This window comes from Notolepis coatsorum, assembly GCF_963971535.1.
Source record: "Notolepis coatsorum genome assembly, chromosome: 20".
Classification (NCBI taxonomy): domain Eukaryota; kingdom Metazoa; phylum Chordata; class Actinopteri; order Aulopiformes; family Paralepididae; genus Notolepis; species Notolepis coatsorum.
Genome location: NC_140184.1, coordinates 1980365 through 2007644, shown reverse-complemented (window position 1 = coordinate 2007644; position 27280 = coordinate 1980365). Strand labels below are relative to the sequence as shown.

At 44.4% G+C, this 27280-nt stretch overlaps 1 protein-coding gene across 4 annotated transcripts in view; it reads left to right on the top strand.

The window, feature by feature from the left end:
* Nucleotides 1-19795, top strand: part of LOC311247448 (uncharacterized protein) — a 101564-nt gene extending 81769 nt beyond the window's left edge. For 2 of the 4 annotated variants that reach the window (XM_084337887.1, XM_084337884.1), the window contains 7 exons: nt 668-823; nt 2501-2581; nt 3541-3693; nt 7076-7156; nt 11012-11727; nt 12881-12985; nt 18276-19795. In XM_084337887.1, the coding sequence (XP_084194013.1) occupies nt 668-823; nt 2501-2581; nt 3541-3693; nt 7076-7156; nt 11012-11727; nt 12881-12985; nt 18276-19580 (2597 nt within the window). In that variant the 3' untranslated portion in view covers nt 19581-19795. The remainder of the gene's footprint in view (nt 1-667; nt 824-2500; nt 2582-3540; nt 3694-7075; nt 7157-11011; nt 11728-12880; nt 12986-18275) is intronic. The other 2 variants (XM_084337885.1, XM_084337886.1) reach the window with 2 other exon arrangements.
* Nucleotides 19796-27280: the final 7485 nt, after the last annotated feature.

The following is a 27280-nucleotide window of genomic DNA, read 5'->3' as shown; positions in this document are numbered from 1 at the left end:
CACGATCAATTCACAGGTTGTAATTACTGTTGTTTCTTTTGCTCTATTTTTATAAGATTATAAATCGCACCACTTATTCTGTTTTTATAATTCACATTGTGAAATTTCCCAGCTCATTTGATGTCTGGTATACGGGAACGAACAAGGTTCCGACTGTGAAATAGTACATGAACGGTACAGTCTACTGAGTCGGATAAACAGTCTCCAGCCCTTTTTGGACGACAGTGGCTCAGGAGGTAGAGCAGTCATCTGGTAATCCGGAGGTTCCCAGTTTGATTCCCGCTCTTCATAATGAGCATGCTTATAAATGATCATAGATCTGTGTTTTTAAGTCTTACTACAATTTGTATGTCAAAGGCCACCAACAGGTGGATCTGCTGCTGAATTCAGTCAGTAATTGGGGCGACAGTGGCTCAGGAGGTAGAGCGGTCGTCTGGTAGTCGGAAGGTTCCCGGTTCGATTCCCGCTCCTCCCCGGCAGCACGTCGAAGTGTCACTTAACCCCTAATTGCTCCCGATGAGCAGGTTGGCACCTTGCATGGTCGCGTCGGTGTGTGAATATGAGAGTGAATGGGTCAAATGTGAGGAACAAATATTGTAAAGTGCTTTGGATAAAAGCTGCTATATAAATGCACCGTTTAATCAGTCCCCTGTTTTCTATTCTACAGGCTTGTCCTTCAACAGACGCATTCTATGGGAGCACACCGGGGGCCTGTTTAGATGTCTACAGTGTCCCTATACTGTTGACACCCGCAGAGAAATGACCAGACACATGAACTCTCACCCCCGGATTCCTCCTCCTAGCCAACCCGCTAGAGACACAGGTAGGCCTGTTTGCAAACACCTAATTTTGTGTCCAAAATCCAAATGAATCTTAGTTCTTGGCGTTCAATCAGGAAGACTTAACTCGTGTCACTACTAGGGTCGGGAACCGAAACCCATTTTCCAACCGGGAACCGATAATATCAGGCTGTAGGACCATCAGGGCCGTGGCTCTGTGTGTCTCCCTGCATCCGGCCTCACACACACACACAGACAAGCACACACACACACGCACACACACACCTGCCCCACTCAGCTGTCGGGGCCCCTTTGATTTGTTGGGGCTGTTGCTCGGCCAGTGGAGACTCCCTTCGTGGCTCACACATACACTCACACACACACACACTCACACACACACACACACACTCACACACGGCTGCACCCTTGTAGGGGCCTGTCTCTCTCCCTACATCTGGAAGTCATCACCCCCTAGCCCCCCTTCTTCACACACAGGCACACACACACAAGCACACACACAGACAAGCACACACATACATACATACATACATATACATACATACATACATACATACATACATACATACATACATACATGCACACATACATGCACACATACATACACACGCACCCCTCCCTTCTCTTCCTTTGTCCACTAGGGGTATAAATGTCAATGTGTGTCATCATTCTGTGCTAGACTTAGCCCCGTGGAAGGGCTGGTCGGACGGTTCTCTTCTCTGTGTGTTCTTGTGATCGACAATAAAGACTCCGTCTGAGAAATACAACTTTGTCGCATGAATATCTGGTCAGCTGGTTCATATATATATATATCAATCTAAAGGACTTGGGATGGTTTGATAACCTAACACTACTGCAATTGTCATTTAGCTGAACGCTTTTATCCAAAGCGACTTACAAGTTCTGTACAACAAGTCATCAGGAAGTGTACAACTCTTTCAGCTGAGTAACAATGTTCATCAAAGTGTTCAGACTTGAGTGCTACAGTGTTGAGTGTATGTTAGTAATGTATATTAGGAAGAGTGCATGACAATAGTTAGTTAGTGTTTTTAATTTTAATTTCAGATATTGATTGAAGAAGAATGTCTTTAGTCGATGGCGAAAGATTGGTTGGATTTCGGCTGTCCTAACTGTGGTGGGAAGTTTGTTCCACCATTGTGGGGCAAGGACCGATAATAGGCGGCTTGTCTTTGATGACCCTCCCGGAGCTCGGATAGGAGTGGGTCTGAGGCGGCCAGAAGATGCAGAGGGTAGGGGTCTTGAAGGTGTGTAATTAGTTAGACCATTGACCGGAGGTAGGCGGGAGCCGTTCCCTTCGCCGCACGATATTCCAGGTTGAGGGCCTTGAAGTGGATTTGTGCAGCAATGGGGAGCCAGTGCAGGTCTCTAAGAAGTGGGGTGACATGGGCTGACTTCGTTAGTTTTGAGATCAGGCGGGTGTAGGGATGGGTACCGAATCCGGTACGATTAAGGGTATCAACCCAATCACGTCGATACTACCGAGTACCGATTCACGTGAGATCCACCGGTGCCACATTTCGCTAATGCAAAAAAAAATTCTGTGCTGGGTCACATACTGTATACTAACATGCTCATAACATGATACAGAACTCTAATATTAAAATTAAACTGTTATCTATATAGAATGCTTTGAATACAACTAACGATGAGTGTGTGGTTTGCGTCTGTCTGTTCTGTTTCAGGAAAGCCACTCGGGGTCCACTACACGCCAGGTCCGACTGGACAGCAGGCCCTGAAGGTGAAGGTGAAGGAGGAGCGTCTGGGTGAGACATTTAATTCTTTTTAAGTCTGATGGCGTCAATGTTTAGTTTACCATGAAACCTATGAAGTGTGCCGCACGTTCACATGCACACCTAGAATTTTACTTGACAACAAAGCAGTCGGGGCAATCGCAAGCCGAAAACGGTCCCAAGTGTGGTTACACTTTTTGCCATTGTTATCCTCCCCGCCGTATCCGACCACACGTCCAACACGTTGATATCTAGATTAGGTTTCGTCACTATAGCGACACCTTTTGTCTTGTTGCTGGCAGAGGAAGACGAAATTACGTGGTATTGTCGGTTCGCCATTCTACATCTACATCTACATCGGCCATCAATAAATTAGTTTCACTAAGAAGAGCTATGTCATTTTTCTTTCTTTTTAGTAAACAGAGGACACTTATGTTTATGAGGTGTGTTAAGCCCCCCTGTATTCCATATTAATGTGTTCACTTTAGCCATGGTCGTAGTTGTCTGTGTGTATAAAAACATACCAATGTAGCCGAGCTAGGGTTGGGGAATGCTGATCTCGAGAAATCCGGTCGGTCCATCCCATGATTTTGGAGGAGGAACAATTACAATACGGGAGCAGCTATGAAACACGTCCTTATCCCATGCCGCCCCCCTTACTAAAATGTTTATGTCAAAGGCATACAGGTGGATCTGCTGCTGAATTCAGTAATTGGGGCGACAGTGGCTCAGGAGGTAGAGCGGTTGTCTGTTAGTTGGAAGGTTCCCGGTTCGATTCCCGCTCCTCCTGGACAGCATGTCGAAGTGTCCTTGAGCAAGACACTTAACCCCTAACTGCTCCCGATGAGCAGGCAGCACCTTGCATGGTTGCCTCTGCCGTCGGTGTGAATGTGTGAGTGAATGGGTGAATGTGAGGAATAAATATTGTAAAGTGCTTTGGATAAAAGCTGCTATATAAATGCACCGTTTAATCAGTCCCCTGTTTTCTACAGGCTTGTCCTTCAAACGCATTCTATGGGAGCACACCAGGGGCCTGTTTAGATGTCTACAGTGTCCCTATACTGTTGACACCCGCAGACAAATTACCATCCACATGAAGTCTCACCCCCGGAATCCTCCTCCTAGCCAACCCGCTGGAGACACAGGTGGGCCTGTTTGCAAACACCTGATTTTGTGTCCAAATGAATCTTAGTTCTTGGTGTTCAATCAGGAAGACTTTACTCAATCAGGAAGACTTTACTCGTGTCACTACTAGAGTCGGGAACCGAGACCCGTTTTCCAACCGGGAACCGGTTCAATAACATCTGGAACCGACTGGATCAAAATAACGTTTGAATTTTTTATTCCCATGATCAATTCACAGGTTGTAATTACTGTTGTTTCTTTTGCTCTCTATTTTTATAAGATTATAAATCGCACCACTTATTCTGTTTTTATAATTCACATTGTGAAATTTCCCAGCTCATTTGAGTTAAGTATACGGGAACGAACAAGGTTCCGACTGTGAAATAGTACATGAACGGTACAGTCTACTGAGTCGGATAAACAGTCTCCAGCCCTTTTTGGATGACAGTGGCTCAGGAGGTAGAGCAGTCATCTGGTAATCCGGAGGTTCCCGGTTTGATTCCCGCTCTTCATAATGAGCATGCTTATAAATGATCATAGATCTGTGTTTTTAAGTCTTACTACCATTTGTATGTCAAAGGCCACCAACAGGTGGATCTGCTGCTGAATTCAGTCAGTAATTGGGGCGACAGTGGCTCAGGAGGTAGAGCGGTCGTCTGGTAGTCGGAAGGTTCCCGATTCGATTCCCGCTCCTCCCCGGCAGCACGTCGAAGTGTCACTTAACCCCTAATTGCTCCCGATGAGCAGGTTGGCACCTTGCATGGTTGCCTCCACGTCGGTGTGTGAATGTGAGAGTGAATGGGTCAAATGTGAGGAACAAATTGTAAAGCGTTTTTGGATAAAAGCCGCTATATACAGTAAATTTACCATTTACAGCCCAACACTCCAACAGGGAAATCTGAGCATGTGCCCGTACCCCTATCCCATTGAATGATTGACTGGTGACTTAGCCTCCATTTATTAGCCTTGGGTTTGGCAGTGATCCTTTCCATCTAGTAAAGACGGAGACTATATGATGAGGAGATGGAGCACTGCATAGGGCTGTCTTAAATACTTCGAAGCTTCGTTCGATGGGCATGGGATTCGAATGGGAATTAATTTTTTTTTCTCAAATATATTAAAAAAAAAGCGTTTTTTTGTTTTGCTAAATCAACTCTGCCTCTCTTTGTTAACACATTTTCCGCCATGCATTGTACCCATCCTTATGCCCAGTCTGCCAGTCCTGTAACCCTATGGAGATGTTTACCCTCTTTGCAGGGCTATAACTTTTTAAATATTATAGCTATATCGACATTACTATGGCCCATTCAACATCGGGTATCTATCGTTCCGGATGTGGGAACGTTATATTTTTTCATTCATGCATTGTCGTGTTAGTACCATCGAGAATATAAGTATGTTTTTAAGGTTTTCTGCAGTAATTCCTAAAACGCGAGTTATAGGCCCTGACGCATATGATAGATTATCGATTGGCGTTTCTTTCCTATACACGCTATATTAAAAAATTTAAATCTATGATCGGTATACATTATGCTTCATCATGCGTGAAGGAAAGGGGGGCGTTTATAATTCCTTGATCGTCAGTAGCGTCTTTTCTTACTATGGGTTGATACGTTGATCAGATGGATTGCCCTGAAATGAATAAACAATCGGGGGGCGGAAAATAACGTTATATTCCTCTTACCGTTCGCCGATGAGACTGGAGGAAAAATATTCCAATTATTTGACGTCAATCTGCTAGATCCATTTCCCGTTTGTATGACGCAATAAACGCCCAAATCATATTGATTATTTCGTTTCGAAAGCGATCCCATGTACTCGAGTGTGTATCTAGATCCACGCTACAAGATATTACTGCTGGAGGAATTTCCTCGATGCACCGAGCGCCACTTCCGGTTTGGCTTGGAGTGTAACTCGCCCGACATCGACCAGGCGGCGGTATTGAGGCGTTACAATATCAGACAGGGTCCAGCTGCAGTCCCGGAGGGAGGCTGGATGAATTATGAATGCCATGGCGAAAAAATGAAATATTGATCCCAAAAATGGGTTTATTCGTTGTTGGCGCACAACGCATGGCGGGCAATAACGAGTTATCACGTTTTTGGCGCACAATGTGTTAACTACAACAAGCAATGCTGTTTGTTATTTAAGATGAGGTCGGACTCGGCACTGACAGATTTGTGTTCATTGTGCTGCTTTTATAAAGCCTCAAATGACGGCTTACAATATTTCATGAAAGCAAAGTGTTTAGTTTGTCTAAGATTTAAAAAGGTTTAAACTTTACAGCACTGACAAAGTTCAACAAAGTGCTGTACAAGTCCCACAACATAAAAAAATATATAATATTCGAATGCCAAAAAGAAATTCGAAGGTCAACCCTAGCACTGCGGTGGTTTTGAACGGGGACATCCAGATCACTAAAGATGGCGGCTATAACAAAACAACCTGGTACAAAACAAAACATTCAGAGAAAGTAATTCAATGTGGTGTGATTTTGCTCAAGTAAAATTACAATTTACTGTTATCTTTGTTTTCTTTCTGCCTAATGTAATCTCGTCATCATCGAAAATGTGGCTCCTCCCCTCGATCTATAAAAAAATGCTGCTATGTCTAATTGATATCTGGTTATATAATACTTTTGGTTTGTCTGTTTTCGTTTCTAACATTCAACAAGGCTTTATTTTTACCATTGCCAAAGCAAACCATATATATACTGACATGCTCATAACATGATACAGAACTCATATATTAAAATTAAACCGTATCTATATAGAATGCTTCAGTGTTTCCCATTAATTAGCCCGCCACAGTCTAATTTGTCCCGCCACAGTTTTATAATGAACCCAAAATAATATATATATTTTTTATAAATATAAAGTTTGCCAATAGGGATGTATCTGTAGTATTGGCAGTGGTAGTAGTCGTAATAGTAATCCAGTATATATTTTGTATTTTCTAAAAAAAATAAACTCCTCGAGGCACCCCAGCCATTCCATGTATTTGTTAAATTCCACCACCAGCACACCTGATTCAACTAATAAAGGGCTTGTTAAGTTGAATCAGGTGTGCTGGTGGTGGAATTTAACAAATACATGGAACGGCTGGGGTGCTTCGAGGAGAGGATTGGGAAGCACTGTTCTAGTCGTTTTTGTGTTTTGAGCACAAAGTTCATCATAGATCTGGCCTCTTTATTCTGCTCTCAAAATGCACCAGATTGATGCATTTAACTTTAAAATGTAAAAAAAATAATAATAATCCCGGGGAACATGCCCCCGGACCAACCCCTAGAACCTAGGGCCTAGAGGGTCCGAGGTTCACCCACCACAGTCTCACAAAAAACACTGAGACTTTGAATACAACTAACGATGAGTGTGTGATGTGCGTCTGTCTGTTCTGTTTCAGGAAAGCCGCTCGGGGTCCACTACACGCCAGGTCAGACTGGACAGCAGGCCCTGAAGGTGAAGGAGGAGACGGAGGATCTGGGTGAGACATTTAATTTTTTTGTTTACCGTGAAACGAAACCTATGAAGTGAAGTGTGCCACACGTTCACGTCAATGTTCACATGCACAATACACACCTAGGATTTGACTTGATTCAACAACAAAGCAGTCAGGGCAATGGCAAGCCGAAAACGGTGTCAAGTGTGGTTACACTTTACAAAGCTAAATGCAAACAACGCTCGCTGCAATATTATATATATATATATTAACTCTTTGGGCGCCATGCCCTTTCCCCATCTGTACTAAATGGCGCCAGCATTATTGACCATTTTAGCGATGTTTGCAGACCCATCGTGTGTTCTGTATTATAGCTATGGAGACAATAGTATGGCTCATTTGACAGGCATTGTTCATAGTCCATCACTGACTAACTAGTTAATTTCTACATAATGTAGTTTGTGCGCTATTACACGCTAAACATCGCCCCTTTCCAAAATAATCCAGTCTTTTTTCATAGATCGCGAGTTATGACGCGTTATATGCAATATGCCCAAATCGTTCTGGTTGATTGCCTGAAACCCCAAATACTTCCAAATCAAAGGTATATACCGTGTACATATGTGCCTTTACAAAATCATCTAGGGGGGGTGGGGGGGTCGTTTTAACTAGAAACTGCGATCGTGTTTGTAGAGCATGTTTTACGTCCGTAAAACACGACACTGATCGGTACAGAAGCATGTTTTACGTTAAAAAAATACCAGCAGGTTACCTAAGATAGATCTGACCTCAGTCAGAAAGTACTCCAAAATGAATAAATCCCAGTCGATCCCATGGCAATCACAATTACTCGTGTATATTGGGCATGGCTACCATACGGGAAAGAATAGCTCTGAGGGACCAAATCTTCCACCGATTGCTATGTTGTGATCCACTCCTAGGCGGAAACAGCCGGAGGTAAACCCAGTACTGGGGACAAGTGATATCCCCAGTTCAAAAGGTAGTACTGCCACCTGGTGAGATTCGATCGTCATTGCAATTCCAACGTAGGCAGATGAGCCAGGGAGACCGGCCGAGTGTCTAGACGGGGATCAAAGGAAAAAGATCAAAGGATCTAAAAACACGGGATATTACGTTTTTGGCCATCAATGAGTTAAGAAATTGTTCTAAATAAATAATAATGATAATAAATCATTTGAAGTTTGGACATATTTTTTACAACTGAGATAGGTAGATTACATTTTTAGAGACTAAAGTACAGAAAAAAGGTACCGTTGGGTAACGGTATCGATTCACAGGTATCGGTTCAACGGTACCCAACCCTAGGCGGGCGGCTGCATTCTGAATCAGTTGAAGAGCCTTGGTGGCAGTGGTCGGAAAGCCAGCAAGCAGTGCATTGTAGTAGTCGAGGTGGGAGATGACTGTTGATTGCCCACTTTGACAACCTAGGATGGCTTAGAGTAGACGACAGAGTACAGCAACTTGCAATGGGCCTGGTCTACAAGATACACTACACGACCAAGGTACCCATGTACATGTCAAAATACTTCCCAAAGGTCAGTGAATACCACGATCACAACACCAGAGGGAGCTCCACAAATCATGTTAAACCCAGATTCGGCTCAAATAAGGGACTAAACACGTTTCGCAATTATGCCACATCAATGTGGAACGCCCTACCCAAAGCTGTAAAGGAATGTGGATCACTACCCACTTTCAAAACCTCTCTCAAGGGACACCTACGGGAGACTGCAATTCAACACTGGCCCCTGTAAATATCCTAACCCAACCCCCTCCAATGTACAGTCATTTACCTAGTATGGTTTTGTCAATAGTCCAATGTACAATTTTGTTTGTTTGTACAGTGTCTCCTCCCCCCCCCCCCTCAATGTACAGTTTTGCTTGTTTATACAGTGTGCCCCCCCCCCCCCCCACCCACCTCCAATGTAAATTACCCAGTATGGTTGTCAATATCCCAATGTACCCAACCCCCCCCCACCCAACCTCCTCCAATGTACAGTTTCTACGTCAAATGTATATACTCCCTTTTCTTGACTCCTTCTGTATCACAAACAGTACTGTATTTGCAAATCTGGTATGTCATAAATGTATAGATGTAGCAGTACTGACTATCTGTATGTCATGTATGTCATATATGTCCTGATGAATTGAAAATGGGGGACCCTGATGTAAACAAGACGAAAGACTTTCTCTGGTCTGCATCCCCTTAACAATTGTGTGTATTGAGCTGTACTGTATTGTACCCATTCTGCAATCTGTTAATAAAGTTTTCAATCAATCAATCAATCAGGACGAGGAGTTGGGTGGCTTCTTTTGTCAGGAAGGGGCGGATTCTTCTGACGTTGCTCAGGAGGAATCTGCAGGTTCTGGTTGTTGCTGCAATGTGAGCAGAGAAGTTCAGCTGGTCGCCAAGGACAACACCAAGGTTCTTGGCAGTCGGGGACGCGGCCACAGCTACATTTTCCACTGTGATGGAAAGGTTGTCGGGGGAGGATTTGGCCGGCAGATGGAGCAATTCTGTTTCGCTTGGGTTCCGTTTGAGATGGTTGGTCGTCATCCAGGTGGAGATGTCGGACAGACAGGCAGAGATCCACTCAGAGACATGGATATCTGAGGGAGGAAAGGAGAGGAAGAGTTTAGTATCATCGGCATAGCAATGATATGTGAAGGCATGAGACGTGATAATGTTACCCAGAGATTTGGTGTAGAGGGGGCGGGGGGCCGACAGAGTCCCTCTCCATGACACTATAGGAGCGGTCATTGAGGTATGGTGTCAGCCATGTCAGCGCAGAGCCAGCCACTCCCATTCCTGCGAGGGACACAAGGAGGTGGTTGACTGTCGAAGGCTGCAGACAGGTCCAGGAGAATCAGGACAGAGGAGAGCCCTTTCACTTTTGCTAAGTAAGAGCCTCTGTGACCGCTATGAGGGCCATCTCTGTGGAGTGACCAGTCCTGAAGCCTGACTGATTAGGATCTAGGAGGTCATTCTGTAAGAGATAATCAGTAAGTTGGTTGGATACAGCACGTTCAAGTTATTTAGAAAGGAAGGAGAGACGAGAGACAGGACGATAGTTGCCTATGACGGTGGGGTTCATGGTTTTTTTTTTTATGAGTGACTCTGGCTTGTTTTAGGGAGGTGGGGACCACCCCCGAGTTGAGGGAGGAGTTGATGGTTGCAGGTAGGAATGCGAGGATGTCTGGTGCTATGGTCTGGAGGAGTGGGGAGGGTAACTGGTCCAGCTCATCCCTCTGAGCCTCTCCTCCCGGTCTCATTCTTTAATCGATGGCGAAAGATTGGTCGGGTTTCGGCTGTCTGTGGTGGGAAGTTCGTTCCACCATTGTGGGACCAGGACCGATAATAGGCGGCTTCTCTTTGATGACCCTCCCGGAGCTCGGATAGGAGTGGGTGTGGGTCTGAGGTGGCCAGAAGAGGCAGAGCATAGGGGTCTTGAGGGTGTGTAGTTAGTTAGACCATTGACCGGAGGTAGGCGGGAGCCGTTCCCTTCGGCGCGCGATATTCCAGATCGAGGGCCTTGAAGCGGATTCGTGCAGGTCTCTAAGAAGTGGGGTGACATGGGCTGACTTCGGTAGGTTTGAGATCAGGCGGGGGCGTAGGGATGGGTACCGAATCCGGTACTTTTAAGCGTATCAAGTCAATCGAATCACGTCGGTACTACCGAGTACCGATTCACGTGAGATCCACCGGTGCCACATTTCAGTAATGCAAAAAAAAAAGTCTGTGCTGGGTCACATACTGTATACTAACATGCTCATAACATGATACAGAACTCTAATATTAAAATGAAACTTATCTATATAGAATGCTTTGAATACAACTAACGATGAGTGTGTGGTGTGCGTCTGTCTGTTCTGTTTCAGGAAAGCCGCTCGGGGTCCACTACACGCCAGGTCCGACTGGACAGAACCTGAAGGTGAAGGTGAAGGAGGAGACGGAGGGTTACCTCGCTGTGTCGGGTCACCTCAACGACCCAAGCTTCCCTGGCTCCTCCCGGCCTCATCCCTCTGAGCCTCTCTCCTCCTCCCGGCCTCATCCCTCTGGGCCTCTCTCCCGGCCTCATCCCTCTGAGCCTCTCTCCCGGCCTCATCCCTCTGAGCCTCTCTCCCGGCCTCATCCCTCCTCTGAGCCTCTCTCCTCCTCCCGGCCTCATCCCTCTGGGCCTCTCTCCCGGCCTCATCCCTCCTCTGAGCCTCTCTCCTCCCGGCCTCATCCCTCTGGGCCTCTCTCCCGGCCTCATCCCTCCTCTGAGCCTCTCTCCTCCTGGCCTCATCCCTCCTTCCGGCCTCTCTCCTCCTCCCGGCCTCATCCCTCCTCTGGGCCTCTCTCCTCCTCCCGGCCTCATCCCTCCTCTGAGCCTCTCTCCTCCTCCCGGCCTCATCCCTCCTCTGAGCCTCTCTCCTCCTCCCGGCCTCATCCCTCCTCTGAGCCTCTCTCCTCCTCCCGGCCTCATCCCTCCTCTGAGCTTCTCTCCCAGCATCATCCCTCTGAGCCTCTCTCCTCATCCCAGGCTGCAGCCACCGTTCCTCAGTCAGGTGTTTCCACAGCGTTTGATTCTGCGTCTCCTGGCGACTCGGGGGTATGTAGTCATTTAGCTGAGCGCTATAATCCAAAGACACTTACAAGTTTTGTACGACAAGTCGGCAGGAAATTTTTTTTATTAAATTTTTTTTAACATGCCTTTTGAGGTGATGAAATCACTGTGCCCAGGCAGCAGTGGTTCGGCAAATAAAATGTCTGCGTATATATCTGCTTAGAAAATGAAAATGTCTAATATTATAATTTGTTTCTCCACGTGGTAAATACACAGGTCACAACATGTTTACAGGAATGTTCTGGAGTTGTATTTGGGAGTGTATTTCGTGACTGTTGGGAACTAGGCTACACTGGCACACCTACTTCCAGTGAATGATGTTAAGCTAGTCTAACGGTGTGGCTGTTGCATAAGCCTAATGCATGCACAAATAAGCAAATTTCCCCAAATGTTGGCGTGTTCCTTTTTAAAAGTCCTTGAATTTCAATGTCTGTGGGAACCCTGATAGTAGCAGAGACATATTAGTATAGTAGGTAATAGGGCTGTCCCCGACTAAGGATTTGGATGGTTGACTAGGATTGGCCAAATTGGTCGACTAAAAAATAAATGTTAAAATTTTTAAAAAGTATAATATTTTTAAACTTTTTTTTTCTTTTTTTTATCATTCCATTTGGGCTGTGGGGGTGCTTAATGTCTGAAGGAGTCGGCTGAAGGCTTCTTGTCCTCTGCAAAAGCATGCAATTGGTCCACTGATGGATACATCTTGATATTTGTCTAGTCTAGTGTGTTCATTAGATGGGTGAAATCCTCTTTCAGTGCCTCTGTGCCTGTTTTCGTAGGCAGTTAGCCACGCTTCTAGGCCTCTTTTCTTTTGGAAAGAATGAAAAAAATAATAATAATAATATATATATATTTTTTTTTATTATTATATTCGACTAAGAGGTTGGCCAGTCGACTACGGCTCCTTTCGACCGATTAGTCGACTAATCGATTAATAGGGGTCAGCCCTAGTAGGTAGTAACATAGACGAGGAAGATTAATTAGTCGAAGAGTGCATGATAGTAGAAGACAGTAAGATGGTTAGTAGTCTATCTTTACACACAATTATGTATAAAGAAATACAATCACTGTATCTGCATTTTGTCCCACTCCACCGTCTTCAAGTTGCTCATCTGTCTCCCCCCCCCCCCCCCCCCAGGCTGTGGATGTCTCTGGTGCATCAGGCATGGACAGAGTGGACCGTTTGGCAGAGTTTCTGGTGGGGCTGCGGAGCCAACGCTGTCTGACCCTCTCCGACGAGCAGGTCAGGAACATCTGTTGTCTCGCTGCATTCACTCTGTGCCCTGTTGTTCACACTCAGGGGTGGAGCTTCCTAGAGCTTATCTATTTTTGCTGTTTTTTTGCGCCCTCTTCTATCTGCAACCAATATGTTGACATACATTTTGTAGTGGTGCAGTACTTTTATTTGGGTGTTTCATGTCGTTGTGTTTCATGTGTCGTTGTGTTTCATGTGTCGTTGTGTTTCATGTCGTTGTGTTTCATGTGTCGTTGTGTCTCATGTCGTTGTGTTTCATGTCGTTGTGTTTCATGTCGTTGTGTTTCATGTCGTTGTGTTTCATGTGTCGTTGTGTTTCATGTCGTTGTGTCTCATGTGTCGTTGTGTTTCTGTGTCGTTGTGTTTCATGTGTCGTTGTGTTTCATGTGTCGTTGTGTTTCATGTGTCGTTGTGTTTCATGTGTCGTTGTGTCTCATGTCGTTGTGTCTCATGTGTCGTTGTGTTTCATGTCGTTGTGTCTCATGTGTCGTTGTGTTTCATGTGTCGTTGTGTTTCATGTCGTTGTGTTTCATGTGTCGTTGTGTTTCATGTGTCGTTGTGTTTCATGTGTCGTTGTGTTTCATGTCGTTGTGTTTCATGTGTCGTTGTGTCTCATGTCGTTGTGTCTCATGTCGTTGTGTCTCATGTGTCGTTGTGTTTCATGTGTCGTTGTGTTTCATGTCGTTGTGTTTCATGTGTCGTTGTGTCTCATGTCGTTGTGTCTCATGTCGTTGTGTCTCATGTCGTTGTGTTTCATGTCGTTGTGTTTCATGTGTCGTTGTGTTTCATGTGTCGTTGTGTTTCATGTGCCGTTGTTAGGGATGTCCCGATCGCCTTTTTTTGCTCCCGATCAGATTCCGATCATGTGATTTTAAATATCTACCGATTCCGATCGTTCCCGATCCGATCTTTCACATTAGTAATCAATTTTGACGCATTTTTGTCCGAAACTGGCGGAGCAAGACAAGCCCCTCTGTTGGCTATAGTCCCTGGAGGGGCGCGAGCGCGGCGGCTCTTGTTATTACATTCACCCTGAGAAATGTGCTTCATGAGAAATATTAACAGTTTCAATATATGTTTGCACATTAGTATACATTCAGTGTTCGACTTACGGTCTGAAACGCCGACGATAATCCTTAGTCACAGCAAATAATTGACGTTATCCAGGTGAAAAGTTAGTCTGAAAAGTCCGCCTCCAGGCTCCAGCCTGCTGCTTCATGAGTTTTTCCTCCACACGGAATGTCGTCCTTGCAAACATTGCAATTGCTGTTGGACTGGCTTGACTTTCTATTTTAAAATGCTTAGTTCCAACTTCCAAACCTCTAGCTGCTCAAGTGAGTGGATAACAGTGTTTCGGGAGCGACGCGTTGTACTGTTGTTGTGATGTGAGCGTGTAGCCGGTCTAAATTAAAGGTAATGTGTTTGTTGCAACGGTGTAAATTAAAGGGAATGTGTTTGTTGTGGACAATTATTCTGCTCTGTGTGACAATAAATACATTAATGATATATTATATGTAATTTAAAACCAAAACGAAGGCCTCCGTATGAGTTTAAGACGTGAACATGGTCAGGTTTGTTTAAAAAAAAAAATATATATATATATTTTACTGCCGATTTTTATTTAATTTTTTTCCCGATCCCGATCCTCTGAAAAGCACGTGATCGGCGCCGATCCCGTGATCGGATCGGGACATCCCTGGTCGTTGTGTTTCATGTCGTTGTGTTTCACGTGTCGTTGTGTTTCATGTGTCGTTGTGTTTCATGTGTCGTGTTTCATGTCGTTGTGTTTCATGTGTCGTGTTTCATGTGTCGTTGTGTTTCATGTCGTTGTGTTTCATGTGTCGTTGTGTCTCATGTCGTTGTGTTTCATGTCGTTGTGTTTCATGTCGTTGTGTTTCATGTCATTGTGTTTCATGTCGTTGTGTTTCATGTGTCGTTGTGTTTCATGTCGTTGTGTTTCATGTTGTTGTGTTTCATGTGTCGTTGTGTTTCATGTCGTTGTGTTTCATGTTGTTGTGTTTCATGTCGTTGTGTTTCATGTTGTTGTGTTTCATGTCGTTGTGTTTGATGTCGTTGTGTTTCATGTGTCGTTGTGTTTCATGTGTCGTTGTGTTTCATGTCGTTGTGTTTCATGTTGTTGTGTTTCATGTCGTTGTGTCTCATGTGTCGTTGTGTTTCATGTGTCGTGTCTCATGTGTCGTTGTGTTTCATGTCGTGTTTCATGTCGTTGTGTTTCATGTTGTTGTGGTGCAGTACTTTTATTTGGGTGTTTCATGTCGTTGTGTTTCATGTGTCGTTGTGTCTCATGTGTCGTTGTGTCTCATGTCGTTGTGTTTCATGTCGTTGTGTCTCATGTCGTTGTGTTTCATGTCGTTGTGTTTCATGTCGTTGTGTTTCATTTCGTTGTGTATCATGTGTCGTTGTGTTTCATGTCGTGTTTCATGTCGTTGTGTTTCATGTTGTTGTGGTGCAGTACTTTTATTTGGGTGTTTCATGTCGTTGTGTTTCATGTGTCGTTGTGTTTCATGTGTCGTTGTGTTTCATGTCGTTGTGTTTCATGTGTCGTTGTGTCTCATGTCGTTGTGTTTCATGTCGTTGTTTCATGTGTCGTTGTGTTTCATGTCGTTGTGTTTCATGTGTCGTTGTGTTTCATGTCGTTGTGTTTCATGTCGTTGTGTTTCATGTTGTTGTGTTTCATGTCGTTGTGTTTCATGTGTCGTTGTGTTTCATGTCGTTGTGTTTCATGTCGTTGTGTTTCATGTCGTTGTGTTTCATGTGTCGTTGTGTTTCATGTCGTTGTGTTTCATGTCGTTGTGTTTCATGTCGTTGTGTTTCATGCCGTTGTGTCTCATGTGTCGTTGTGTTTCATGTGTCGTTGTGTTTCATGTGTCGTTGTGTCTCATGTGTCGTTGTGTTTCATGTCGTGTTTCATGTCGTTGTGTTTCATGTTGTTGTGTTTCATGTGTCGTTGTGTTTCATGTCGTGTTTCATGTCGTTGTGTTTCATGTTGTTGTGTTTCATGTGTCGTGTTTCATGTGGCGTTGTGTTTCATGTGTCGTTGTGTTTCATGTGTCGTTGTGTTTCATGTGTCGTTGTGTTTCATGTGTCGTTGTGTCTCATGTCGTTGTGTCTCATGTCGTTGTGTCTCATGTCGTTGTGTTTCACATCATTGTGTTTCATGTCGTTGTGTTTCATGTGTCGTTGTGTTTCATGTCATTGTGTTTCATGTCGTTGTGTTTCATGTGTCGTTGTGTTTCATGTCGTTGTGTTTCATGTTGTTGTGTTTCATGTGTCGTTGTGTTTCATGTCGTTGTGTTTCATGTGTCGTTGTGTTTCATGTCGTTGTGTTTCATGTTGTTGTGTTTCATGTCGTTGTGTCTCATGTGTCGTTGTGTTTCATGTGTCGTGTCTCATGTGTCGTTGTGTTTCATGTCGTGTTTCATGTCGTTGTGTTTCATGTTGTTGTGGTGCAGTACTTTTATTTGGGTGTTTCATGTCGTTGTGTTTCATGTGTCGTTGTGTCTCATGTGTCGTTGTGTCTCATGTCGTTGTGTTTCATGTCGTTGTGTCTCATGTCGTTGTGTTTCATGTCGTTGTGTTTCATGTCGTTGTGTTTCATTTCGTTGTGTATCATGTGTTGTTGTGTTTCATGTCGTGTTTCATGTCGTTGTGTTTCATGTTGTTGTGGTGCAGTACTTTTATTTGGGTGTTTCATGTCGTTGTGTTTCATGTGTCGTTGTGTTTCATGTGTCGTTGTGTTTCATGTCGTTGTGTTTCATGTGTCGTTGTGTCTCATGTCGTTGTGTTTCATGTCGTTGTGTTTCATGTGTCGTTGTGTTTCATGTCGTTGTGTTTCATGTGTCGTTGTGTTTCATGTCGTTGTGTTTCATGTGTCGTTGTGTTTCATGTCATTGTGTTTCATGTCGTTGTGTTTCATGTTGTTGTGTTTCATGTCGTTGTGTTTCATGTGTCGTTGTGTTTCATGTCGTTGTGTTTCATGTCGTTGTGTTTCATGTCGTTGTGTTTCATGTGTCGTTGTGTTTCATGTCGTTGTGTTTCATGTCGTTGTGTTTCATGTCGTTGTGTTTCATGTGTCGTTGTGTTTCATGTCGTTGTGTTTCATGTCGTTGTGTTTCATGTCGTTGTGTTTCATGCCGTTGTGTCTCATGTGTCGTTGTGTTTCATGTGTCGTTGTGTTTCATGTGTCGTTGTGTCTCATGTGTCGTTGTGTTTCATGTCGTGTTTCATGTCGTTGTGTTTCATGTTGTTGTGTTTCATGTCGTGTTTCATGTCGTTGTGTTTCATGTGTCGTGTTTCATGTGGCGTTGTGTTTCATGTCGTTGTGTTTCATGTCGTTGTGTTTCATGTTGTTGTGTTTCATGTGTCGTTGTGTTTCATGTCGTGTTTCATGTCGTTGTGTTTCATGTTGTTGTGTCTCATGTCGTGTTTCATGTCGTTGTGTTTCATGTTGTTGTTTCATGTGTCGTTGTGTTTCATGTCGTGTTTCATGTCGTTGTGTTTCATGTGTCGTTGTGTTTCATGTGTCGTTGTGTTTCATGTCGTTGTGTTTCATGTTGTTGTGTTTCATGTTGTTGTGTTTCATGTGTCGTTGTGTTTCATGTGTCGTTGTGTTTCATGTCGTTGTGTCTCATGTGTCGTTGTGTTTCATGTTGTTGTGTTTCATGTCGTTGTGTTTCATGTCGTTGTGTTTCATGTGTCGTTGTGTTTCATGTGTCGTTGTGTTTCATGTGTCGTTGTGTCTCATGTGTTGTTGTGTTTCATGTCGTTGTGTTTCATGTCGTTGTGTCTCATGTGTCGTTGTGTTTCATGTCATTGTGTTTCATGTCGTTGTGTTTCATGTCGTTGTGTCTCATGTGTCGTTGTGTTTCATGTGTCGTTGTGTTTCATGTCGTTGTGTTTCATGTCGTTGTGTCTCATGTGTCGTTGTGTCTCATGTGTCGTTGTGTCTCATGTGTCGTTGTGTTTCATGTTGTTGTGTCTCATGTGTCGTTGTGTTTCATGTCGTTGTGTCTCATGTGTCGTTGTGTTTCATGTGTCGTTGTGTCTCATGTGTCGTTGTGTTTCATGTTGTTGTGTCTCATGTGTCGTTGTGTTTCATGTTGTTGTGTTTCATGTGTCGTTGTGTTTCATGTGTCGTTGTGTCTCATGTGTCGTTGTGTCTCATGTGTCGTTGTGTCATGTGTCGTTGTGTCTCATGTGTCGTTGTGTCTCATGTTGTTGTGTTTCATGTGTCGTTGTGTTCTCTCTCTCTGCTCAGGTGAGCAGCATCATTGCTCTTTGGCGGAACCTGCCGGACTACGACCAGCAGAGGGCGGTGTTCGCCGCCAGAAATCAGAGCCGGCTGGCCGCGGGGAGCAACAAGTCTCCCAAGAAGAGGCGGCAGGACTTCCTCCCGGGGCCGGAGAGCGCCGCGCTCGCCCCCACCGCCGCACCTCTCGCCCAGCGGCCGGACTGCTGCCGCCTGATCGAGACCGTCTTCCTGCAGCTCTGCGCCGTCCGCTCTGCGTTTAAGAAGAAGGACGCGGCGTCCAGGTGGGACCTCGTCCTGGAGGACTACAGGAGGATCAGGAGGCGCATCCTGGCCAGCGGGACCAGCATGCAGCTGGCGGAGGTGAACCGCGCCTCCCTGGAGCAGTGGGGGGGCGAGAGGGGGTGGGACATCCCGGGGGTGAGCCGCGCCTCCCTGGAGCAGGACAGCCCGGGGGTGAGCCGCGCCTCCCTGGAGCAGGACAGCCTGGGGGTGAGCCACGCCTCCCTGGAGCAGGACAGCCCGGGGGTGAGCCACGCCTCCCTGGAGCAGGACAGCCCGGGGGTGAGCCGCGCCTCCCTGGAGCAGGACAGCCCGGGGGTGAGCCGCGCCTCCCTGGAGCAGGACAGCCCGGGGGTGAGCCGCGCCTCCCTGGAGCAGGACAGCCCGGGGGTGAGGCGCGCCTCCCTGGAGCAGGACAGCCCGGGGGTGAGGCGCGCCTCCCTGGAGCAGGACAGCCCGGGGGTGAGCCGCGCCTCCCTGGATCAGGACAGCCCGGGGGTGAGGCGCGCCTCCCTGGAGCAGGACAGCCCGGGGGTGAGGCGCGCCTCCCTGGAGCAGTGGGGGGGCGAGAGGGGGCAGGACAGCCCGGAGGTGCAAGCCACTCCTTTCCCCCCCCGGCCGGGCCCGGCCCACCAGCACCGCCCACCCGCCCCGGCGCAGCTGAAGAGGAAGAGGAAGAGGAAGTTCTTGGCCCCGGGGGAGACGCCAGCGGGAGCTCCTCCCCAGCCACAGCTCCTCCCCCCTCCTCCCTCAGGCCCTCAGCCCCCAGCGACCCTGGCTCCTCAGGCCCTGGACGTCAGCCTCTCCTTCGCCCTCCCCGCTCCTCCTCCTCCTGCTCCTCCGGCTCCCAAACGGCTCCGCAAATCGCCGCACAACAAGTGTGGGAAGTGTGGGGAGTTCAAGCTGTCTGCGACCGGACACGGCCAGTACAAGGGCCTCGTCTACTGCCCGGCTGTGGAGGCCGTGTCCAGGGAGCAGTGGATGGACCACCTCAAGGAACGGTACAGGATCCAGAAGGCTGCACTGAGCTAGTGCCCCTCTACCCCCTTCTACACCCACAGAGGGGCGGACTGAGCTAGTGCCCCTCTACCCCCCTCTACACCCACAGAGGGGCGGACTGAGCTAGTGCCCCTCTACCCCCTTCTACACCCACAGAGGGGCGGACTGAGCTAGTGCCCCTCTACCCCCCTCTACACCCACAGAGGGGCGGACTGAGCTAGTGCCCCTCTACCCCCTTCTACACCCACAGAGGGGCGGACTGAGCTAGTGCCCCTCTACCCCCTTCTACACCCACAGAGGGGCGGACTGAGCTAGTGCCCCTCTACCCCCTTCTACACCCACAGAGGTATGGACTGAGCTAGTGCCCCTCTACCCCCTTCTACACCCACAGAGAGCCGGACTGAGCTAGTGCCCCTCTACCCCCTTCTACACCCACAGAGGGGCGCACACGTATTCCTGTATATAGTTCTGTATGTTTTCTGTTATTGTTTATAGCCTGGTTTCTTAAACTATGGGCCGGGACCCAAAATGGGTCATGGGCCTTCTTCCGGTGTGTCCCCACATGAAACATGTTTCACTGAACCTGGGTCCCATGACAACAGTAGTAACATGTTTCACTGAACCTGGGTCACATGACAACAGTAGTAACATGTTTCACTGAGGCTGGGTCACATGACAACAGTAGTAACATGTTTCACTGAGGCTGGGTCACATGACAACAACAGTAGTAACATTTTTCACTGAGGCTGGGTCACATGACAACAACAGTAGTAATATGTTTAATTGAGCCTGGGTCACATGACAACAGTAGTAATGTTTGTAATATGTTTAATTGAGCCTGGGTCACATGACAATAGTAGTAATATGTTTGACACAGAGCACCCAGGGGAATGTTCATAGGTACATTTTCTGTTTCAGAACAGACCAGAATGAAGCTCATTTGGATATAAAACAAATTTTTTTTTTTTATCTACTTTTTCTCCCATTTTCTATTTTTCTCCCATCCCAATTTCGTATTGTCCAATTCTACCCTCCCCCGTCTCTAACGCTGTTAGGCCATGCCTCCCACAAGCCGGCTACAATGTGGACGAAGCCTTACATCACGTGTCCCCTCCGGTACTCGAGGAAGCAGCCGTCACATCTTTTCACCTGCACAGCGCAATCTCTCAGCGTCGGGGGTCTGCGTTTGGAGGGCACGCCGCCCCCGTCGCTTCCTGATTCTGCTGCGCAGGCGCACCAACCGACCTGTAGGAGTCGCTGTCCACAACGCCCGATCCCCACCCATCAGCTTCCCACCCCCTAATACTGCCAATTGTATTAGTATGAACGACCAGCCAAGCTGATAGCAATGCGGAGAGCTGGGCTCGGATATAAAACAATTTAAAACTTTCTGCGGGTCATTAAAATCAGTCTCCCATTCATTGTCAATGGAGCAGCTCTAGACTTGATGACATCACACGTTTGATTCTTCTCTGATTTCTTTGGGATAGAGAGTAGCTCATGTTCATAAATATTGACTGGACTGTCTCAGGCCATGGAAATAACATTTAAATAAAGTTTTGGTCACAACAGAAATGTATGCTTCTCTTTCAGTTTTTTGTGTTGTGGATAAATGTCTACAAAATACATCAACTTACATTTAAATATTCACAATAGAAGGATTCATACATCACTAATATGTTAATAATCAGTAATGTGTAAACAGATTGTGATTTCCAACCATTTTGGAAATATATATAACATTTCTGTATAATTATAATGAAAAAAGTAGTAGAACGCGCTCACCTCACTAGACTTGACACTGGGTGCTGTAACCTCTGATATCATACATAAAAAATAGGGAAACAATGTCCAGGCACGCACTCCAGGTTTTTCCAAATTTATTGGCAGCCTGTAATCATATGACGTTTCGGTGTGAACACACCTTCTTTAGAATGGCTTGCATGAAGCATGAAGGGTAAATTACCCTAGTAAATACAAGTCAAACAGGAAGTGACAACATAGGAAGTGACAACACATTCCCACAAGAGATCTGCAAAAAAGTACAAAATACCACTTACAAGCACAACCTTTTCAGAATTATGTAAATCAAAAAAGAAGCATGTAAATAAAAATAAAAAAGAAACAGTAAATCACAAAGAGATATATCTATATATAGTTATATATATTTTATACATAGTAGGCCTACATCTTAAACTCTAAACCTAAACACTCATGACCCATATAAGCCATCTTTCAATTATAAAGAATGATAAATGAAAATAGTAAACAATCGAATGGAATGAAATAATCAAATGAAACGGGTCAAAACATTTTCCTCATTGAGGCCTCTAGGCTCTAGACAATCAAGATATAGAAGCATTCCCTTTGTAGCAAGAGCCTGTCTCTGTCGCCGCCTCTTGGTGGTCTCAAGACCTGCTCTATACCCATGTATTTTAAGCCAGAAATATCATGTCCTAACTTATTAAAGTGCCTTGCAACTGAAGACTTTTCGTCATTTCTTCTTATAGAACATTTGTGCTCCGAAATTCGATTTTTAAAACGTCTTCTTGTTTTTCCAACATAGTAAAGGTTGCAAGGACATTTAAGCAAGTAAACAACAAAATCAGAATTACAGGTAATCCGGCCTCTAACAGCGATACTCCTACCTGTACTTGGTTGTAAATAAAATGTCTCTTTAATCATGCCATGACATTGGGTACAAGACAAACATGGAAAATTGCCATTTGGAATATTAGCCATAAAATGGGTCAATTTTTTGGGAAAATCTGTTTTAACTAACTGGTCCCTTAAGTTAGGTTGCCGTTTGTATTTGGGTGGTTCCTGGAACACACCTCCGATCTTAGGATCTGACTTTAAAATGTACCAGTATTTGTTCACAATATCACGCATATCTCTAGAAATAGGGCTGAAGGTGGACACCAATGCTACTGAGTTGCTTTTTACTTTGTCTTTATGTGTAAAAAGGGATTGTCTGTTTATCTGTTTAGTTTTATTAAGAGAATTCTCAATAAGGGCCTCACTATATCCTCTAGATCTAAAGTTCTGACAAAGCTCCTTGGCTTGTGTATCAAAAATGTCATCTGTATTACAGATACGTTTATATCTCAAAATCTGACTAAATGGAAGGCTCCTCTTGAGCTCTGGTGGGTGATAACTGCTATAATGGAGAAACGAATTTCGATCAGTCTCTTTTTTGAAAACTTCGGTATGGACAATATTGTCTCTTTTTCACCAATACATCGAGGCAATTTTCCATGTTTGTCTTGTACCCAAAGTCATGGCATGATTAAAGAGAAATTTTATTTACAACCAAGTACAGGTAGGAGTATCTCTGTTAGAGGCCGGATTACCTGTAATTCTGATTTTGTTGTTTACTTGCTTAAATGTCCTTGCAACCTTTACTATGTTGGAAAAACAAGAAGACGTTTTAAAAATCGAATTTCGGAGCACAAATGTTCTATAAGAAGAAATGACGAGAAGTCTTCAGTTGCAAGGCACTTTAATAAGTTAGGACATGATATTTCTGGCTTAAAATACATGGGTATAGAGCAGGTCTTGAGACCACCAAGAGGCGGCGATAGAGACAGGCTCTTGCTACAAAGGGAATGCTTCTATATTCATTTTCTTGATTGTCTAGACTCTAGAGCCTAGAGGCCTCAATGAGGAAAATGTTTTGACCTGTTTCATTTGATTATTTCATTCCATTCGATTGTTTACTATTTTCATTTATCATTCTTTATAATTGAAAGATGGCTTATATGGGTCATGAGTGTTTAGGTTTAGAGTTTAAGATGTAGGCCTACTCTGTATAAAATATATATAACTATATATAGATATATCTCTTTGTGATTTACTGTTTCTTTTTTATTTTTATTTACATGCTTCTTTTTTGATTTACATAATTCTGAAAAGGTTGTGCTTGTAAGTGGTATTTTGTACTTTTTTGCAGATCTCTTGTGGGAATGTGTTGTCACTTCCTATGTTGTCACTTCCTGTTTGACTTGTATTTACTAGGGTCACTTACCCTTCATGCTTCATGCAAGCCATTCTGAAGAAGGTGTGTTCACACCGAAACGTCATATGATTACAGGCTGCCAATAAATTTGGAAAAACCTGGAGTGCGTGCCTGGACATTGTTTCCCTATTTTTTATGTATAATTATAATGAACACCTCAAAATCTGGCAATGGTGGGACTCGACCGGCGACCTTGGGATCTGGACCTTTGTCTCAAATGCATATACTGTAGAAACAGAAGTATACGTTTTTATGACTAACCTCAACATTTAAAAACATTGGTGATGGAGTATTAGGCCATACAAAAAATCTCCTTGTTCCCTTTATAAACATCATAAAATAATATCTGACAAATTACTACATTTAAAGTCGTTATTTATTGCCATTTTAGATGCAAAGTCTAGTCTAGTGGGTGAGATGGTTTAGCTTAGGATCCATCATCCACTTAAGAAGCAATGGGGAGGATTTCCATTTCTATTCACTTATTAGCCAGGTGATACATATGGTTCAATAGTGCTCAACACTGAAGAGAAAAACTAGAAACCAGGGAAGTCGGTTTTTTACGGCTTGCAATTCTTCCTATAATTTGTGTGTGCCAGAGTGGGGTGTTCAGGTCCTATTGAGACAATAGATGCAACCTTTTACAAAGAGCAACAATATAATTGTAGGGTTATATAGGGAATATAAATAGTCAAGGGTTGAATTAATGTACCAAAGTGAGAAAACTGTCAGTGGGCTATGGCAAAATATACATGTTTTAAACAGTTACAATGAAACGTCTGGTGTCACTCTGCAGACCATGTGACTGCATGTGGCCCTCTATGCGTTTGTAAGTCAGACGGTGTGAAGGGATGAGGTAAATGTAGCTGACGTTGGAGCCGTTTTGTTGTCATACTGGGCGATACAAGGCTATACAACACGCAGCATTTCAACACACAATCATGGGCCAACATTTAGTTGGAACCTAGAACCAGAACTCTGGATCTTTGTCGGTCAATGCACTTTCTTCTTGACAATAATACAGAGTAAGAAAGAAAATGCGACTATAAGGTTTAATTGGGTAAACGGCTGACCCCTATTAGTCGAATAGTGGACTAAATACTAATCGATCGAAAGGAGCCGTAGTTGACTGCCAACCTCTTAGTCGAATGCAAAAAAAAATATTTAAAATTTTTGTATCATTCTTTCCAAAAGAAAAGAGGCCTAGAAGCGTGGCTAACGCTAATGGCGCGCATACCAGAGGCTAACTGCCTAAGAAAACAGGCACACAGGCACTGAAAGAGGATTTTACCCATCTAATGAACACACTAGACAAATATCAAGATGTATCCATCAGTGGACCAATTGCATGCTTTTGCAGAGGACAAGAAGCCTTCAGTCGACTCCTTCAGACAATAACTGACATATTGCAAAGAAATTCTGGAGAAGTTTGTCTGAAGAGTTTATTTTATTTTCTGAGAACAGGTTTATTTGATAGGATTTAGAACAGCCGCATTTCTCGGAGACGCTCTCTGATTGGCCGACGCCTGTTTCTACACTGGTTAAGTTTAGGCACTCTTCGAAGTTGGTTAAGGTTAGAGTTTAATGGCGATAGAACGCCAGGTAGTTTGCAGGCTGTTTGGCGTGGAAATGGCCAAAGACACAGCTCGTCACGGATTGGGCAAACGCGTCAGTGGCCAATCAGAGAGCGTCTCCGAAAAATGCAATAGTATCCAGCTGCAGACCTTCAGACCAGCGCTTACAAGCCCCGCACATACAAGCACCGCACATAGCAACCCCTCGCTTCCATTGGCTGATTTTGGTGACGTGATTTTGGGTCACGTTGCACTGCGGGATTGATTGATTGATTGATTGAAAACTTTATGGTGACGTGATTTTGGGTCACGTTGCACGTTGCACTGCGGGATTGATTGATTGATTGATTGAAAACTTTATTAACAGATTGCCGTATGATTTGGGTCACGTTGCACTGCGGGATTGATTGATTGATTGATTCATTGATTCATTGATTGATTGATTGATTGATTGATTGAAAACTTTATTAACAGATTGATTGATTGATTGAAAACTTTATTAACAGATTGCCGAATGGGTACACGTGACCACAGGCCCTGATTGATTGATTGAAAACTTTATTAACAGATTGTAGAATGGGTACACGTGACCTGACCGATTGATTGATTGATTGATTGATTGATTGATTGATTGATTGAAAACTTTATTAACAGATTGCAGAATGGGTACAGTGACCGATTGATTGATTGATTGATTGATTGATTTATTGATTTATTGATTGATTGATTGAAAACTTTATTAACAGATTGCAGAATGCAGTACAGCTCAATACACACAATTGTTAAGGGGATGCAGACCATGCAGTACTGTTACATTTGTGACATACAGTAAATATATACAAGGGGGAGGGAACTGTACATTTATGATGAATTGAAAATGGGGGACCCTGATGTAAACAAGACGGAAGTCTTTCTCTGGTCTGCATCCCCTTAACAATTGTGTGTATTGAGCTGTACTGCAGATATATTTCAATTGCCTTACTTATTTACATAAGTATTATAGGCCTACAGCAGTATTGTACAGACAGTCTGTGTGAAGTCTGTGTGGTTATCCAGCTGCACAAAGGCAGAGCAAGAGGCTCTACAGAGGGTGGTGAAGGCGGCAGGCAGGATTGTCGGGACTCCTCTATCAAACATCACCTCCGTCTTCACCTCCCGCTGCCTCCACCGCTCCAAGTGTATCATCAAGGACCAGTCTCACCCAGCACATCACCTCTTTCAGCTCCTTCCCTCAGGGAGGAGATACCGGTCCATACATGCCAAGAGTTAAAGATTTAAGAACAGCTTTTTCCCCCAAGCAGTCAGACTGTTAAACGCTCATTGACTGTCCCCTCACGTGCACCATGCACTTACCTGGACTTGATAATCACTGTTACCACTCATCATGCACTTTATTTAAAATATTCTGTTATGTACAGTGTTATATGTGTTTCATGTATGTATATATTGTACTACGGTCTGTGGGAGCTCCCCTGAAATTTCACTCACGGTCATATAAGAGTTTTAATGTAGAAGGTTTTATTAATGAAATGTTGGGTATAAACTGGGAGGAGGTATGTTGTGAGGATGACCCAGAGGTTGCACTGGACTTATTTATGTCAGAAACAAATCAGCCCCATGGATAGATAGTAGCTTTTAATGAATTTTAATGAATGAGAGAGACATACTGTAGCCAAAAAAGCATCAGTGTGTTCCAGTTCTGCAGATGACAGACAAAAGTACCGTTCCTTACGTAATCAAGTCACAAAGTTAAATAAGGTGAGAAAAAGGGAATATTTTAAACCATGGTTATATGATGTGAGAAATGATGGTAAAAATCTATGGAATGTTTTAAATCAAATTATGGGTAGAAAATCCAATGTCTGTACACCTTTTGTTGAGTCATATGGAATTGTCCTAACCAAACCATGTGATATTGCCAACCATTTTAATGATTTTTATGCAAGTAAGATATCTCAGCTCAGGCAGGGAATGCACATCTCAAACAATACAAAATCAAATGACATAATTAAGAATATCATAATGAAAGATAAAGGGTGTACATTTGATTTTCAACAGGTTGAGGTTAGTGATATTGAAAGGTTACTCCAGGCTCTACCTGACAGCAAGTTAGCTGGCACAGACAACTTGGATAGTAAATT